The sequence below is a fragment of the Pteronotus mesoamericanus genome, unplaced genomic scaffold (assembly GCF_021234165.1).
Source record: "Pteronotus mesoamericanus isolate MK-2021 breed Mesoamerican mustached bat unplaced genomic scaffold, CSHL_Meso_final contig_101, whole genome shotgun sequence".
In the NCBI taxonomy this organism is placed as follows: Eukaryota; Metazoa; Chordata; class Mammalia; order Chiroptera; family Mormoopidae; genus Pteronotus; species Pteronotus mesoamericanus.
In genome coordinates, this window is record NW_026555001.1 from 15,579,610 (window position 1) to 15,595,716 (window position 16,107).

The window sequence follows — 16,107 nt, forward strand, 5'->3', positions numbered from 1 at the left end:
TTCACAGCGGGAGGGCCTGTGTTGTTGGCTTTGAAGAGGGAGGGGCCAAGTGGCAATCAATGCCAAGCCATTAGCTGAGAGCCAGCAAGGAACTGGGGACTTGAGTCCTTGAACTGCAAGAAACTGAATTCTGCTACCACATGAACTTAGAAGATGACCCTGAACTCCAGGTGAGAACGCAGCCCAGCTGACACCTTGGTTGCATCTTTGTGAGGCCCTGAGCAGAGAACCTAGTCACTCCATGACCAGACCTATGGAACTGCGAGCTCATCAATGGGTATTGTTTTAAATTGCTAAGTTCGTGGTAATTTGTTACAAAATAGGAGAAAATTAATACAGCCCCTGTGAAGGTGTGAGTTGGCACCAGAAAAGGCAGGGGAAGGGATGTTCTCCCGGGTGGCTGGGGAGGGGAAGTCACCTCACGAAGCCCTCATGGAGTTCTAGTGCGACTGTGAATGATTCAGAGAAGACAGACCCCAACCAGCACAGCCGGGCCAGGACGGCAGGTCAGCAGGAAGCATGGACACAGTGTGACAGCAGCTGGCACAGGGGCAGAGGACGCATGGGTGCTAGATGCACAGCAGAATAATTCTGCTGCAAAGTCAAAGTGGGTGGATCAAGTAATCTAAGAGACTGGAAGGGAGAGCCCAGGCCAGGCCTGCGGTGAAAGCCGGTGGCCGCAGCCTGGGGCCCAACATTTCCCACATGTGTGCTCTGTGCCAGGCACCATGTGCAGTGTTTTCCTGCATCACCTCATTAATCCTCACAACAATGTTTTGTAAATGGTAAAAACTGTCAGCTCAAAGGCACTGACATCCGTGTTGCTCCTCCAGGGACGAGCGGTGCTTTAGAAAGCAATGTCTCAAGGACGCAGCGCTCACGGCGCTGTCTGCCTCATGCATGTCAGTTCCGCAATGCCCTGCTCCAGTTCAGACAAGTTCAGAGCCACAGTGTCAAGGAATCTACTTGTGTGAAGTCCATCAAGAATTCACAGGCTGTCTTAAAGGGTGACCGCCCCACTCTGGGGTTTCAGGAGCCCCCGAGCGGCACAGTGAAAAGGGCCTCAGACTGAGAGACTGTATTCTCAGCCTGAGACTGGCAGGATGGTATTGGACCAGACTGTATTCTGTGGACTCTGGGGGCCACTCCTTCATCCTCCTATCAAAGGGAAGGTGGGACTCGATTTCTAAGGTCCCTTCCAGCTTTTCACATACATGAACTTGGGAACATCAATTAATGAGCAATATCCTATGAGCCTGGGTCCCAATAAGCAGGAAATGTTATTGCAGAGCTTCATAGAAGACTAAAAAGACATTTTGATCACAATTAAACAGAAATGGACAGAACATTGGAATCAAGCAAAAAGAAAGGAAGTGAGGAGCATTTAAAGATTTAATTCCAAGATAGCAAATTTCAAAGGCAAAGAGCACAGCCTGCTCAATGGATAAATGGGCTCCTTTGTAAGGATGTTGGCAGGTAGGGCACCAAAGGGAATCATTTAGGTCCTAGCCTGTCCTATCTCAGGACTCCGCAGAGGGACAAGCAGGCGCGTTAGGCACCCTCCACGGGAACTGGGAAGTGGCAGTCCATCCTAGTTTACTTACGCTATTGGACATTCCCTGGGCAAATCGCATGCTGGCTAAGCACCCTTCTGGTTAGAATTTGGCTTCCATTGTAGGTTGACAACAAGAATAGATGTCCTGCTGCTACTGATTTTGAGTTAGTGGGAGGTTGTCTCTGTGACCAGATGGCTCTGGCACAGGCAAGAGGGAGTCTCTGGGCCCTGAAAGAAGAGGGAGAGGCCCAGCCAGACTTCCGTTTGATGACACCTCTACCGCGGCCAACTTCTCTCTCACTGATAGTTTCTGTGGGATATAGGCAGGAGGGCAGAACACAGGCCAGGGAAACTTAGCGAATACAGGGTGGGGTTGGGAGCCCGACGGTGGGACCCTGGGATGGAAATAGGAGAGGAGCAAATGAACAAGACTGGCAAGGGCAAGGCAGGCCCGTGCTTTCAAAAGGGATTCAGAAGTCAGCCCTGGCACGTAAGGTGAGGGTCAGTCGGGCGACAGAAGTAACAGGCAGGACGGTGGGCCATTCAAAATAGCTGAGGAAGTTCCTTAATAATGTGCCTGCCAGTGTTAGAATCATCAAAGATGCTTAAAAAAATACTGATGGGGGCCCTAGCTGGGTAGCTCGGTTGGTTAGAACACCGTTCCCATGTGCAGAGGCTGTGGGTTCGATCCCTGGTCAGGGCACATGCAAGAACCAACCAATGAATGCGTAACTAAGGAGAACAACAAATCGATGTTTTTCTCTCTCAATCTCTCTAAAACCAATACATTTAAAAAATTAAAAAAATACTGATGGGGGAGTGGCAGACCTAGAGACATTGATTTCCCTGGCCTAAGGTGGGACCTGGACACTAGTGTCATTTAAATTAAAATCCCCCAAGTAGTTCTAATGTAATTTGCTGCCAAGGGTTGAAAACCATGGGTCTAGACAGTGGTTATTAACATACTTTTGGAGGAAGCAGGAGGCAGAAAAGCATCTAGGAAGCTTGTTTCCATTGTCCGCACCTGCCCCCATCTATCAACATCTTAGTGAAGGGGTTGTGCCTTCAGTTTAAAAAGCCTGATTCTGATATTCCCACTTGTCCACGGAGAGCCACTGGTGGGGTGCATTCAATCTTTATCATGTAATATTAGATGTACACTCAGAAATAAATATAACTTGCAAGTTAAGCAGAATAATAATAAAAGCCCTCCATGACCCATCTGCAATCCTAGACCTTTATTAACCCAGCTGGTGTTACTGGTTCTCTCCTTGCCTGGTGCCCTTGCCCCCTGACAGGAGAAAACCTCGGTCTTCAGTGGAGTCTGTGATATCACCATGCAGGTGGTCCTGGCACCCTTGGAAACCCAGGTACTACGCTTTGGGGAGGGCAAGGTCTGAAGGTGGGGAGGATGTGGGGTGTGGGGACAAGGATCAAGTGACCAGCAATGAGCATGAGCCGCAGAGCCAGGGGAGCCAGGCAGAGCCTGCCACCGCCGCTGACAGAGGCAGAGGCAGGCAAAGCGTTTGTTAAAGAAGTGCTAGAGAAATCCCTTTAGACCCAGCACAATGGGGACCCAGATGCCCTCGGAAAAGGCAGGCTTTCAACGGTCTTGTTTTCTCAGCTCTGGCTGCTGCTGCCAAACTGACAAGCCCGCAAGAGCTTAGGGGGTGCAGGGTTCAAGGCCCCACGGATCTGTCGGACAAGAACAAAAAGATGCAACTTGATCTCTCTTTTTCTCTAGGCTAATCGCTTGGACGAGCTTTTCTGTGGGATTATTATGCCATTATAAACCCAGGTGCTTAAAGTGATTCCACTGCTACCTTTCTTAGAAGGTACTAAGTAGGTCAGTGGCAATTTATCAGGGCGCGGTCTCTGCGCGAGAGCCACCGGCTGTGTAAATAATTAAACCCACCTGTCCCCGGGAGCAGCGTTACAGCAGCAGAGCGGTTTCTCTCTCCAGGAGATTGTCAGGAACCAGAGGAAAGAGGAACCCAAAATATCCAGCTGTAGGAGCACCAATGTGGAGGGGAAATCCTGGAAGGGAGGGGGTTCCGGGGCAGGAAGCCAGCTCTTGGGAGGATGGGAGGCCACAGGCAGGACTCTGGGTGGGGTCTGCTGAAGGGGTCCAAGGAGGGCTGGGCCATGGCTGGGTTATGAAACAGAACTCAGCATGAGCTGGGGGACAAGGACAGGGCGCAATCTTGCTTAGGGGATGGAGATAACCAAAGGACCTGCTGAGGTGACATCAGCAGCCGGGGTGCGTTGAGGGGTCTACGGGCCCTCAAACTCCCCACGGCCAGGGCCGGGCAGAGATTGGGGCGGCGTGCCTGAGGTAGCCTAAGCCTGCAGGCCCTGGGGGAACCGGGGCCTTGAATCACACGGGGGCTTTTCTGTGTTTCCCAGAGGCAGCTGCTTCCAGGATGAGAGGCCTGGAAAAGATCAAGAGTTGCCTACCACCCTGCACGGAGATGCATGCGCAAGGGCCTTCATGGGTTGTAAAGAGCTAAAGGCTCTCAGGGGAAAAGCTGTCACTCCTGGCTAATGAGGCCCTGGCAGAGGACAGTGTAGAAAATAAGACAAAGATGGCCAGCCTGCCTTCCGAGAGGCTGGTAGACAGCGTAGTGAGAGTGTGGCATCTGGCCCCGGGCTCAGGGTCTCCCAAGTGGGGAAAATAACCAGGAAGCTACATAAGCTACATTTTCTCTTTAAAAAATTGATTTTAGAGACAAGGAAGAGAGAGAGAAACAATGATTTGTAGTTCCACTTCTTTATGCATTCATACGAATTGCTTCTCGTGTGTCCCTGACTGGAGATCGAACCCACAGCCTTGATGATGCTCTAACCATCTGACCTGCCTGGCCAGGGCCAAGCTGCCATATTTGGTGCAAGGCCTGAGGATGCTACAGAAGGGACCCCAACATGGACCGGTGCGGTTACCAGCATTACCTTGATGATAAATACTGTGACCTCTCTTCCATGGCTGCTGGGAGTATACACTGTTACAATCAGTTTGGAAGATGATTTGGCAGTATCTCCTAAAGCTGAACATATGTTATCCTATGTCCCAGCAATTCCGCTCCTGGGAATATGACCAACAGAAATGTGTGTACACATGTCTGCCAAAAGACATGTATAAGAACACTCATAGCAACAGTGTTTGTAATAGCCTCAAACTAGCAACTACCCAAATGCCCACTGATAGCACAATGAGTAAGTGCTACATGTGGTATATCACACAGTGGAATACTATACAGCAATGAAAATCCATGATACACAACGACATGGGGGAATTTCACAAATGTGATGTGGAGCAAAAGAAGCCAATACAAAGGTACCTACCTCCTGATTTCATTTACATAAATAGTCCAAGCCAATTTATAGAGAACATACCAAACATCACTGCCTTCTACAGTTTAAATGGTGAATTGTATGCTATGTGAATTATATTTCAATTAAGCTATTATTTAAAAAAAAGAAAACAAACAAACCCTGGTATTAGAAGTCAGGATAGTATTTCTCTCTGGTGAGGAGTACTGACCGGGAGGAGGCATGAGGAGGGGCTTCTGGTGCTGGCAGTGTTTGGTGCCTCTATTCGGGTGCTGGTCACAAGCATGTGCTCAGTTGTGACAATGCTGTATACTTACTATCTGTGCACTACACTTCAATAAAAATAACAGCCATAACCACAAACAACACAGGCCCAGCCTGGCTCAGGTGCATGGGATGGACTGGATATGCTCATTCACTTCAGAAAGGGACCAATTGCAAGAGGACCTGCAAGTGTATGAGGGTGGGCTCCCCATTTCATCAGTGATGCGGCACCTGCAGGGCTCAGGGGCATTCTCATAGGAGAAAATCGGGAGGGTCTGCCTACCACGTCTGCTCCCCGGGCTATGTCACAGTGGGCAGGTGTCGCCCCAGATGTCAGAGGATTAGGCTTAGGAGCACCCTTGCCTCAGCACTGAATTCCAGGGCTTGGTCTGTTGCTCCTGGACTGGGAAGGGGGCATATTCTCAGGGAGACGTTAAGGGCCATCCGCCTGAGGTGAGCTGGCCCACAGAGCTGTGATCCCAAGCCCAGCCCCTGCCTGTCCCAGCAGCCCCAGCCAGGCTCCTCTGGGGTGGGTGCGGGGAGCCTTGTCAGCGGCTGCCTAGCAGCAGGAGCGCCTGAGCCCCCAGGAAGATGGATCCCAGGGGGCGAGCCCTAAGCATGGGAAAGAGCTCCCTGAGAACTCCAGGCAGAAAAGGGGTGGGATTTTAGGGTACAAGGCCAATGGGGATTTGAGGCTATGAGCTAACAAAGGACACAGGCCTGCAGCCATGGGACCAGGAGCTGGTAGAGCCTTTTCTCCCAGGAAACATTATAGGCTATGTCCTTTGTAAATCAGACAGGACAAGAGGCTGCTGCCAGGGCCCAGTGCTTGTGGCCCTTGAGGTTCTGATTCAATTTTGCATTTAAATAACCTTCATGGGTGACTCTGCTGCACAGCTGGGTGCAGAGGCCCATGTGGGTAACCATCACTCATTCATTCAACAAATGCTTACTGGGTACCTGCTCTAGTTCCAGGCCATTGCAAGGCTCTGGGAAAGCAGAATAATATGCCCTTGAGAAGCCCATCACCAGGTGTCCAGGGACAGGCTGGTATGTGAGAGACAATTACAATGTGAAGAGGTGACAGCAGTGACAGAGGTTCTGGAGCAAAAGGTAAAAGGACCCATTTGTGGCTCCTTTTGCAAAATGTAACGTCCTCCTCATCCATTTGTTTCACGCGTCTGAATTTTCGCATTTTGTATTCAGGAGCGTACAGTAGCTGAGGCTCAGCTCAGTAACTTCCACATCGTCCAAGACAACTCCCTCTGAAAGAGGACCCACTACCAGGATTTCTCAAGCTGTTTTTAAAAGTAGCAAACAAGCTATGAGAGAGAGTAGGACAGAGCTACAATAGCTATGTCTGCCTCATCATTTCTGCCCTTAAAATCGTCTAGACCAAACATACACATTTTTTACACTCTTTAGGGAATCAATTTTGCTTTTCATAAAGGAGTCCATTAGATCAACCCCTGGGCCCACCTCATACATGGATAATAACGAACACCGGCTAGTTCTCTTCTTCCTTTAGGTCTGTACAGTGTGACATAAAAATATAAAAATAAACTCAGTTCCCAGCCTGCGTGCATAGATAAGTGATGTGACCCACAAAATAGGCCTAAATGTACCCTTTTCTGTAATCATTAAAATCTACGACATCTGGCCTGGAATTTCCAATTTTAGTTGCCACAGAGGCCCCCTGAGAGCACTTCTCCTTTCAGTAAAACAGTGGGAGCACCTGGTTCTCATGGGTCTCGTCTGGAGCAGCCCCATCTCCAGACTAGAAGTGGCAGGCACCTTCGGCAAAGGGGAGCATTACCTTGGTCCCGTGGTAGAAGTCGTCCACGCACGTGGCATTCATGAAGGTCTGGTGGAAGTGGGTGCTGGTGTCGATGCCGCCAGGGATCACCAGTTTCCCGGTGGCATCGATCACCTTGGCCCCTCCGGGGATCATGAGCTCACGGCCCACCTGCTGGATGATGCCGTTCTCAATGTAGACGTCAGCCTCGTGGGTGCAGTCATCGTTCACCACCTTGCCCCCCTTGATGAGAATCCGCACGCTGGCTGAATTGGCAAGCATGTTCCTATGGAAGAGGAGAGGGGCACACCGGTCAAGGTCAAAGCCCCTTTTCATTGTCACCAAGGTGCCACCCCTCCCCATCAGAGCCCACATTCCATGGGCAGAGTGCAGTGAGCCTGGGATGAGGAGGACGTTTCTCCGCAGCCTGAGGACACAGGTCCTGCGGCCAGCTGGGCTCACTGACCTCGCAGCGGGACTTCCTGGGAACCACAACACAGTGGCAGTCAGAGTGAGGCTGGGGCCAAAGAAACGTCAGTGTTTACCTTCCTGAAATGCCGTGTGCGTCCTAAAGCCTTTTCGTATCCACTGTCTCCCTGTAACCCAGAGAAAACCTGGGGGCTGGCACTTTACAGGTGAAAAGGCTGAAACTGCTGCTAAGTAAGGAATTTATGGCTACTAAGTAGCTGAGTCAAACCCAGATGTCTTGTATGACTGATGTCCCACCACACCACACGGTCCTGAAGATATCAGAGGCTCCCGGGGTGTGTCTCAAATTCTCCAAACCTCACAGGCTGATGTGAGAATGATGCAAATTCTCACACCATTCTTCAGATGGATTCTGCTTCCATTCACCCTCCTGTATTTGCCTCAGAAAGTCCACTACCTCAGCTGGTGGCATACTAGTAAGTTCATCTAAGGAGCTTTTGAAAAGGAGCTGTGCTCAAGCCCAATCCCCAGAGATTCGGATTTATATGGTCCAAATTGGGCCCCCAGAATCTGTATTTTTAAATGCCAGAGAATGTCCTCAAAGTCACACAACTCGTTTGTAGCAGAGTAGGGACCGAAAGCCAGACAGTTGTCTTCAGAGCTATTATGGGCTGAACGTTTGCGTCCTCCCAAATCTCCAGCATGGCTGTATTTGGAGCTGGGGACACTAAGGAAGCTTTTAAGCTTAAACGAGGTCATGAGGGTGGGGCCCTGATCAGATAGGATTAGTGTCCTCCTAAGAAGAGACAGCAGGGTGCTCTCTCTCCCTCCCCCCCCTCACCCCACATACCCTGCACAAGTACAGAACACCACGTGAGGACACCGAGAAGACAAGACGGACATCTACCAGCCAGGAAAAGAGTCCTCATTAGAAACGGACCACACTGGCACCTGATTCAGACTTTCAGCCTTCAGAACTGTGAGAAAATAACTTTTTGTTGTTTAAGCCCCCATGCTGTTGACGGCTGACATTCATTATGCTTCTCACCGCCGCCCCCCCCCCCCAGGCCCTGCCGTGATCTCATTAGCACTTCATTCCTACAGCTTCCTCTGCTAGCGCTATTGACATCTTTTTCCACAGTGTCTCTGTTACCTGTGTGTGTCTGTGTGTGTGAATATAACAGAGTGAGGGGGTCAGGGAGATACCGTGGACCTCTTAGGAGGATCCCCCCAAAGGGAATGAACTGGAGCACGATTGTTAACATACATGCTCTTAAGCACTGCATGGGCCACTGGCTATGACTCTGTCCCTCTGCTCTGGCTGGGACAGCCTATTCAGAGAATATTCTAGTCAGTGGTTGTGGTCTATAGAGAATCAGTGTCAGTTTCACTAATTTATGATACTTCATGTCACCCATTTAATTCCAAAACGTGAGTTAGCCAGTGAGCCAATATCTGGCCCTTTGTGCAATGGAGGGAAAGTTTATGTTCCCCTTACATTCATATGTTGAAGCTCTGGTCCTAGTGTGACGATATTTGGGGATGGGACCTTTGGGAGGTATTTAGGTCACAAGAGTGGAGCCCTCACAACTGGGATTAGTGCCCCTATAGGAAAAAACGTGTGGTCTCTCTCTCTCTCTCCACCATGTGAGGACATAGAGAAAGGATGGCTGTCTGCAAGCAAGCAAGAGAGTTCTTCTTACCAGGGACTGAGCTGGCCGGCACCCTGATCCTGGACTGCCCAGCCTTCAGAGCTGGGAGGAACGAGTCTGTTGTTTAGGCCACACAGACTATGGTACTATGACAGCAGCTCAAGCTGACTAAGACACCACATTAGGCAGAAATGAACACTTTATAATCAAATCATCCTGAAATAACAACTGGGCCCTAAAATAAATGTCACCTCCTATAAAGGCTTCTGGCTGTATCGCACATTCCTATTTGTTTAATCAAAAACTTTGATCATGCAGCTATTTCTTCTATGCAAATGAAAGAATTCAAACCACATGTCTGTCCTCCAGGCAGGAATAAAAAATATTGCAGAAAGTTAAATGCTATTAGAGAAAAAGAAATCAAGAGTTATGGAATTCTAGAGCCGCAGAGCTTCAGGTCTACCTTTCAGTCTGCTGGACTTGACCAACAGTGACCCTGGATCAAAGGGAACCAACCTGGGGCTAATGGAGTAGTGTTATGCAGCAAATATAAATCTTAAAAATTTTCCATTTATTCAGAGAAGCAACGATGCCTTCCATAGCAAGATGGTGGATACATTCGAAATGCCAAGATTTATCCGAATGTATACATCTCGTACGCCCCAGTTTCCTGATTCTGTGGCACGGGTTCCTTATGTTCCCGAACCAGTGCTAAGTTAGGCGATGTGCAAGCTGGGGAAACAGGGGCTTCTGGGTGGGGGGTTGGGGGAAACACTGTAACTTAGGGGTGCTGTCTTTCATGAGGTCTCTTCAAGTTTAAAACAGTAAGTTATTGCTAGCCAATGACTTTTGCTGGGTAACAGAACATTTCCCGCACCACCCACGCTCCCGCCTTTTTTAACTGTTGTTGAGCAGTTCCGTTGCAGAAGGCACAGGGGGCTTCCTGCCTTGAGGGGGGTCAAGGTGATGGCAGCTGCTGCTGGCAGTCGTGAAATGCACCTCCCCCCAACACACACACCCCTAAGAAGGCCCTGCCAAGGAAACGACAAGCCCAACACTGTGTTTTGGAACTGCCTGCTCCTGTCATCGCCTTCCACAGCTCCCCTGGGACTGCAGGGAGGTGCGAGACGAGGGGAGCCGGAGCAGCCTGTCCTGCCTGCAGCTCAGCGGGAGGACGCCGGGACCCGGGGGGCTCCGCGCAGGCGGAGACGCGGGCACCAGCATCGGGCGGAGATTACACTTCCTGCATAAAGACCTTAACATTAACCTGCCAGGGCTTAGTTTAAGACATATATTTCCTCTTGTTAACAGGTATTGGTTTAAGACTCACATTTCTTCTTTTGGCAGAATCCACAGAAAAACGTGTGATTTTACAGACAAATGGTTAACTGTGGTATCAAGGAGCATGGGAGACCAGAGCTATACAACTGCCCTGTGACATTTAAGCCAATCCTAATGGCAGACCAGGGCAGTAAGCGGAGGCGTGGGAAGCCAGCTGAGGTCACTGGGACACGCTGAATGGCGTGGCTTTTCTCTTGCTCCAAGCGGATAACATTGGCTGAAGGAGCAAAGGGCAACATATGGCGGTGGTTTGGCAAAGAAAAGGAAAACATGCAGCTCTTTTTCTTCTTCTGATCAGCACTTAGGAAAGAATGATGGGTGGGAGCCGTTCCTAAAGGGGCTGTGGGTGCTACATCTGCCGGATCCTGGGCGATGCTGGTGAGGGAGCCTCTCTGAGTTGAAAACTGAGGACAAATTCAAGGTTCAACAGAACACAAAGGCCAAAATGGGAAGTTTGAGGGGTGGGGGGAAATAGTCAAGCGTTTAAATTAACAAATTTAATTTAAAAAATAATAAATTGGTTTCTTAATAGTAAAGCTCTGGACAATCTTAACTGATATTCAGGCACAGTATAATTTTATAATTAATTCTTAATTGGCTTCATCAGCTCCTGAGTAGATTTAATGATATTTATATCCACATGGACGGTGTAAAGAATCATGGCACAAGCACCTGTGAACTTACCACCGTCATTACTGTTGAAGTCCCCGTACCTCATTTGTCCCATTCCACACGCCCCTCCTCAGCGGTAACTACTTCCCTGGTCAATCTGTAGGAACTAATGACTAATAACAGGTGACAGGTTAAGGAAAAAAAAAGACGAGATCATGGTTGTCCCTGTCCCATGACCACCAGTCTTGACTCTTTACCTGCCCTCTGGCTTATTTCTTCACCACCCAGCCCTCTGCTTTCCAAAATAGGCGGGCATCTGGGAACCGAATCTCCTGCGCGCGCAGTGCGGAACGCGGCACTTCAGCACTATCCAAGCGCCCACTGGACCCTTCTTTCCACTGCGATGTTCCACTGTGATGTTCCACAGGCAGCACACCCAGCCTGGCCCAAACCTGCTGCACCATCCCCCGCCCCAGGACTCTGGGACTCTGCTGGACTCCTCGCCAACTCAGGCTGGTGTCAGCGTCCAGCAGGGTTGGTGGAAGTGGTGGGCTTGATATTGGTCATCTGGGAATTTTGTGCAAAACATTTTGAGGTATTCTGTAAGTAGAAGCCACCCAGCCATGGGGAGAGCAACGGGGGAAGGTCCATCTCTCATCTGGGGCTCAGGCATCTCCACGGACTAGTGAGGATTTGAGACCAGGGACCTGGACAGGAAGAAGGGCTGGTCAGGCTGACGGGGTTGCACATGGAGGGCAGAGAGCCTGCGGCCGATGTTACACCCACTCTGAGACACATTCACCCAGGGCTGGGCAGGATGAAGCCCAAGGGTGCCAGGTGAGGGCTGGCCAAAGGAGCTTGCAACCAGGGATCACGCGTATAAGACCATAAAACATCTGAGTCTGGAATACCGCCACCATCTTTATCACCGCACAGCAGCGAAGGCAGAATGAGACCAGATAGGTCAGGAGAGGGCAAGCCTACAGGAGAGAGCCCAACCCCGGGTTGCCCTGTAGACTTCAGGGCAGTTAGAGGAAGAGAGGCAAGCCTGTCCGTCTGTCCATGGGATGGGCATCAACACGGTGAACAAGGGCTTGTTCCTGAAGAGGCGTGAAAACAAGCTTAGGACAACGGAACAGCCACAAGTGAAGTGCAGGCGTGGGCCTAGCTTCTGGGCAGGTGTATGTAAGTCCAGTGGGGGTGAGTCCTTCACAGGCTAAAATCAAGTTAAGAGGTTTTAATCCCGTGGCTTCATCTGACCTGGCCCGGCCCAGCATGGTTGGGCTGAATGAGCGACCACCACCAGTGTGCAGGGGGCAAAAGCGAAATTCCAAAGGATTAGCCAGGAGAGGGTGGTGAGAAGTGGGGCTGCGGACCACTTGTCCAACCAGATTAGCGATGAGAGAAACGGGGCAGTTGTCAGAAGACAAATGAGAGTGTGGGCAAGTGTGCGGACAGGCTTCTCTGGATGGCGACACAGCCCACCCGCGCAGCCTTTGGCATCTGGGCAGCAACCGAGCTCCTCTGAGGTGCCCACTCACTCACTGGGGTCAGGAGCGGCTGCCCTTGAGGCTCAGGAAGGCCACGCACCTGTGAACAGCAGGAGGCGCTCGCTCGGTCCTCCTCCTGTGGCCCAGCTGCCGCAGGGCGCGGGCAGCCAGGCAAAGGAGGTGTGCACATGCCAGAGACCAGAATTCTCAACTGCAGCTTGAGCCAGAGAACACCAGGCCTTTGGTGGCCAGTAGAGTCACTGTCAGTCACCCCTCCCCCGGCTGACCTTCTGGCAGATTCCTCAGCCTGCTGCGCTCTCCATGTCCCCCCAGCTGTCTCCAGGCCCCAGAAGGAATTCCATCGCTTCCCTTGTAAGGGCGGCAGCTGCGGCTCAAGGGCCTCCAGTGGCCCAGTCGGGGGTTCCTAGAACGCCAGCCAGCCACAGGCGCAGGGGCCGGCACCCGCTGCCAAGGCGCAGGGCACGGGCTCCTCTCAGCCTGAGACCGCCACCCTCAGGTGCAGGGCGGGGACAGTCATGGCAGGGGAAAACAGTGAGTTTTCCTCACTACGGAAGAATCACGGACCTGGGCTACCTGATAAAGTCGAGATTTGGGGAAGAAATTGAGCGGGAAAAGAAAACCTCTCCTTTTTTCCTTTTGAACTGAAAACGAGTCTGAACTACAGCCATCTACAACGTCATGCAAACAATTGAGGGAAAGAAGCAAGACACAACATACTAAATATGGCACGATTCCATTCACATAACATTCAAAATCAGGCAAAACTGAATTGTAGTGTTGAGGCAAAGAGTGGAAGAACCATGAAGAAAACCAAGGAAATGACTATCCGAAAAGGGAGGCTATGGCTACCTCTGGGGGGGCACGACGGGGCTGAGTTGGAGAGGGGTACCGGCAGGGGAAGCTTCTCGAAAGCTGCATATACTCTATTTAGTCTTTTCCCTGGGCGGGTGGGGGGCAGGAGTCACACAGGTGTGTGCTTTAAATTATTCTTTAAACTCTGCATACATATTCTGCACTTTTCTGTATGTATCTCATAAAACATTTAAAAATTAGAAAAAAAAACAGAACTGCATACTAGTAAACTAAAAAAGGTATTTTTTTACTATTTACTAAAAAAATTAGTAAAAACATGATATGTTAACTATTATTACAACCACATAAAAATATGCACACAAAACCCAGACCAGATGAAAATAAACAACAAGCTTTGTGTTAGGGGATTATAGCTAATTTTCCCCCTATAATTTTCCATACTTTCTCTATAAGAGTAAATTGATTTTATAATGAAAAATAAATATGGTAATTTTAAACCATGCACATACATTTATACTGTTTGAAAAAAAAAATTGAAGTAAGATGAAAACTTTCTGGAAGTCTTGCCTTCACCTGCCACCCTGTGGAAGATTTCCTAAAAGGACTTGGCTTTAGCACCAACCAGTTTTCTTCCTTATTTTGACTCAAATAGATTTGAGAAGGGCACAGACTTTTTTCCTCTGAGAGGTAAGACTCCGTCAAAGAGGTACCAAATAGCTCATCTTGTGCTTAAAATGTGCTTCTAGCTTTCTCTCCCAAATGCAATGCTTTTAGCTGTCATTGACTTCACACCAATGACGCTTCTGCCCAGTCAGTGATATCCTCCCTCCTGCGCCTGCTTCTATGGTGTAACTGCCTTCTTATGGACCTGACACACCTCTGTCACTGAGCTGAACAGGTATTTTTTTAGCCCAATCTGGAATTCCTGGAGCCTGAGAAGCAAATCTCACGGGTGCTTGCGGAAGTGCATGAGTAAGGGAACCCAGCTTTGAGATGGGCAGCCAGGTGGGTGCACCACTATGGGCTTGGTCATTTCCTTGCCAGAGACAAACTCACACAGGTGAGACATACGGGCTCAAGTGGGAAGCACCATGTCAAGGGGGAGCCACTCAGAGGAGACTTAGAAGAAGGACTGTGCGTGAAAATGCCCATCTGCCCCCGCCTGGGAAAGTGATGCCACTAGCCCGATGGTGCCTGCGGTTCAGAGGCCTGTTTCAGAGAGCAGTGAACGGGGTGGGTGGGAACCCACAGGGTGCAAGGGAAACGCGGGCAGGAAGCGGAGTGGGCAATGGTAGAGCAGCGCCTGGAGCTCCAAGCTTGGCTTTGCCCCTTGAGCCGTGCGACTGTGGGCACATCCACACCTGCTCCAAGCCCGTCTTCTGGCTGCAAAGCGGGCGCCGTCAGCATATCCTCGCCGTTAAACTCTCTCTGTGTCAGGCTCACTCACCATTTCATATAAACCTCATAACAACCTTATGAGGTAATTAGACATTATTATCCCCATGTTATGGCTGGAGAAACTGGGTTGGAATTCATACCTATTAGATTGGAACTCCTTGAGAGCAAAGCCTAGGCTTTATTTTATCCTTGTAAGAGCCAGGCACTCAGAGGGGACTCCTTAAATGCTAGCTGAAGGAAGGAAGGAAGGAGGGCTGATCGAATGAGACAGTGGCGTGAAAACACTCTGTGTGTGTATCAGCTACAGTAACAGGTTATTAGTGGTGGGAAGGAAGGCTTCTCAAGAGCTCTGTCCTGGCTGGGGCGGTGTTTGGTGCAAAGCCTGGGGCAGCGGAACAAAGCAAGCATTCCCTAGAGGCGGGGCTGGGGGGAAGACAGGAGGCAGAAGCAAGGATGGGTTGGGAATGGCAAGCAGACTAAATATATCTATAGTCTTGGGGCGGAGAGGTAAGACTGAGATGAGGAAGCAGCTCAGAGAGCCAGGTGTGATGTCGAGGCACGCAGAGCAAGAGGCTCAGGCTTCTGAATGTGAACCAGAAGGCGTGGGACAGCCTGGGGAATTCAGAGTGAGATCCAGGGATGAAGCATTATTTGGGGGCTGGCCTTTCCTCTTCTTTACTGGGCCCAGGTCGATTGCAGGCCAAGGGAGCGGCAGCTGCGGTAACCCAGGTATGAGGATGCAGTGGGTTAGCCCCAAGGTGCCATAGGATAGAAAAGGCAGGAGCGGAGCTGGGAGAGGATTGAATGCTGGAGCCTTCTTTGGAGGAAAAGCCAAACAGCCTGGGGATGGACAGTAAGAATGGCGGCGTGGGCAAATGGGGCAGAGCGCAGACCGGCGTGGACAGACGGAGACCAGCTGTCAGGGACGCCTGTGGTCTGCGGAAGCCAATAATAAAACTGATTTCGGCTTCTCTCTCCAGGAATCCTTTAGATCAATCAGAAGACGGTAACTGACCCAATCACCCAAGGCAAGGAGGTGGCCGGAGAACACTCACCCAGTGCTACCATGTGTCAGAGGCCGTGAAGGCCCTTAACACGTGGCATTTAATTGAAACCCCAGCAAGAGTGCCCTGGGAGGTGATATGCTATTTCCACTTGACAGGTGGAGGTGACGACCACCCAAAGTCATACACCTTTATGGAAAGAAGCAGAAGCGGGGGAATTCTACATACCAAATAACAGCAGAATCAGAGGGTCCGAACCACGCTAATGGGCTAACATCTTGACTCAAGTGTTGGACATTTAAGGAGACACTTCAAACAAACTCACTCAGGCACTGTCCATTCCACCATCTAAATCTGTTTTTTAGCAAAGCCTCTGCTCAGGCCCTTATCGCCTACCCGGATT

At 50.3% G+C, this 16,107-nt stretch overlaps 1 protein-coding gene across 1 annotated transcript in view; it reads right to left on the reverse strand.

Moving 5' to 3' along the window:
- Positions 1-16,107, reverse strand: part of DPYSL5 (dihydropyrimidinase like 5) — a 74,106-nt gene that overhangs the window by 35,274 nt on the left and 22,725 nt on the right. Inside the window, exon 2 of the mRNA XM_054566266.1 lies at positions 6,966-7,230. Within this exon, the coding sequence (XP_054422241.1) occupies positions 6,966-7,226 (261 nt within the window). The 5' untranslated portion in view covers positions 7,227-7,230. The remainder of the gene's footprint in view (positions 1-6,965; positions 7,231-16,107) is intronic.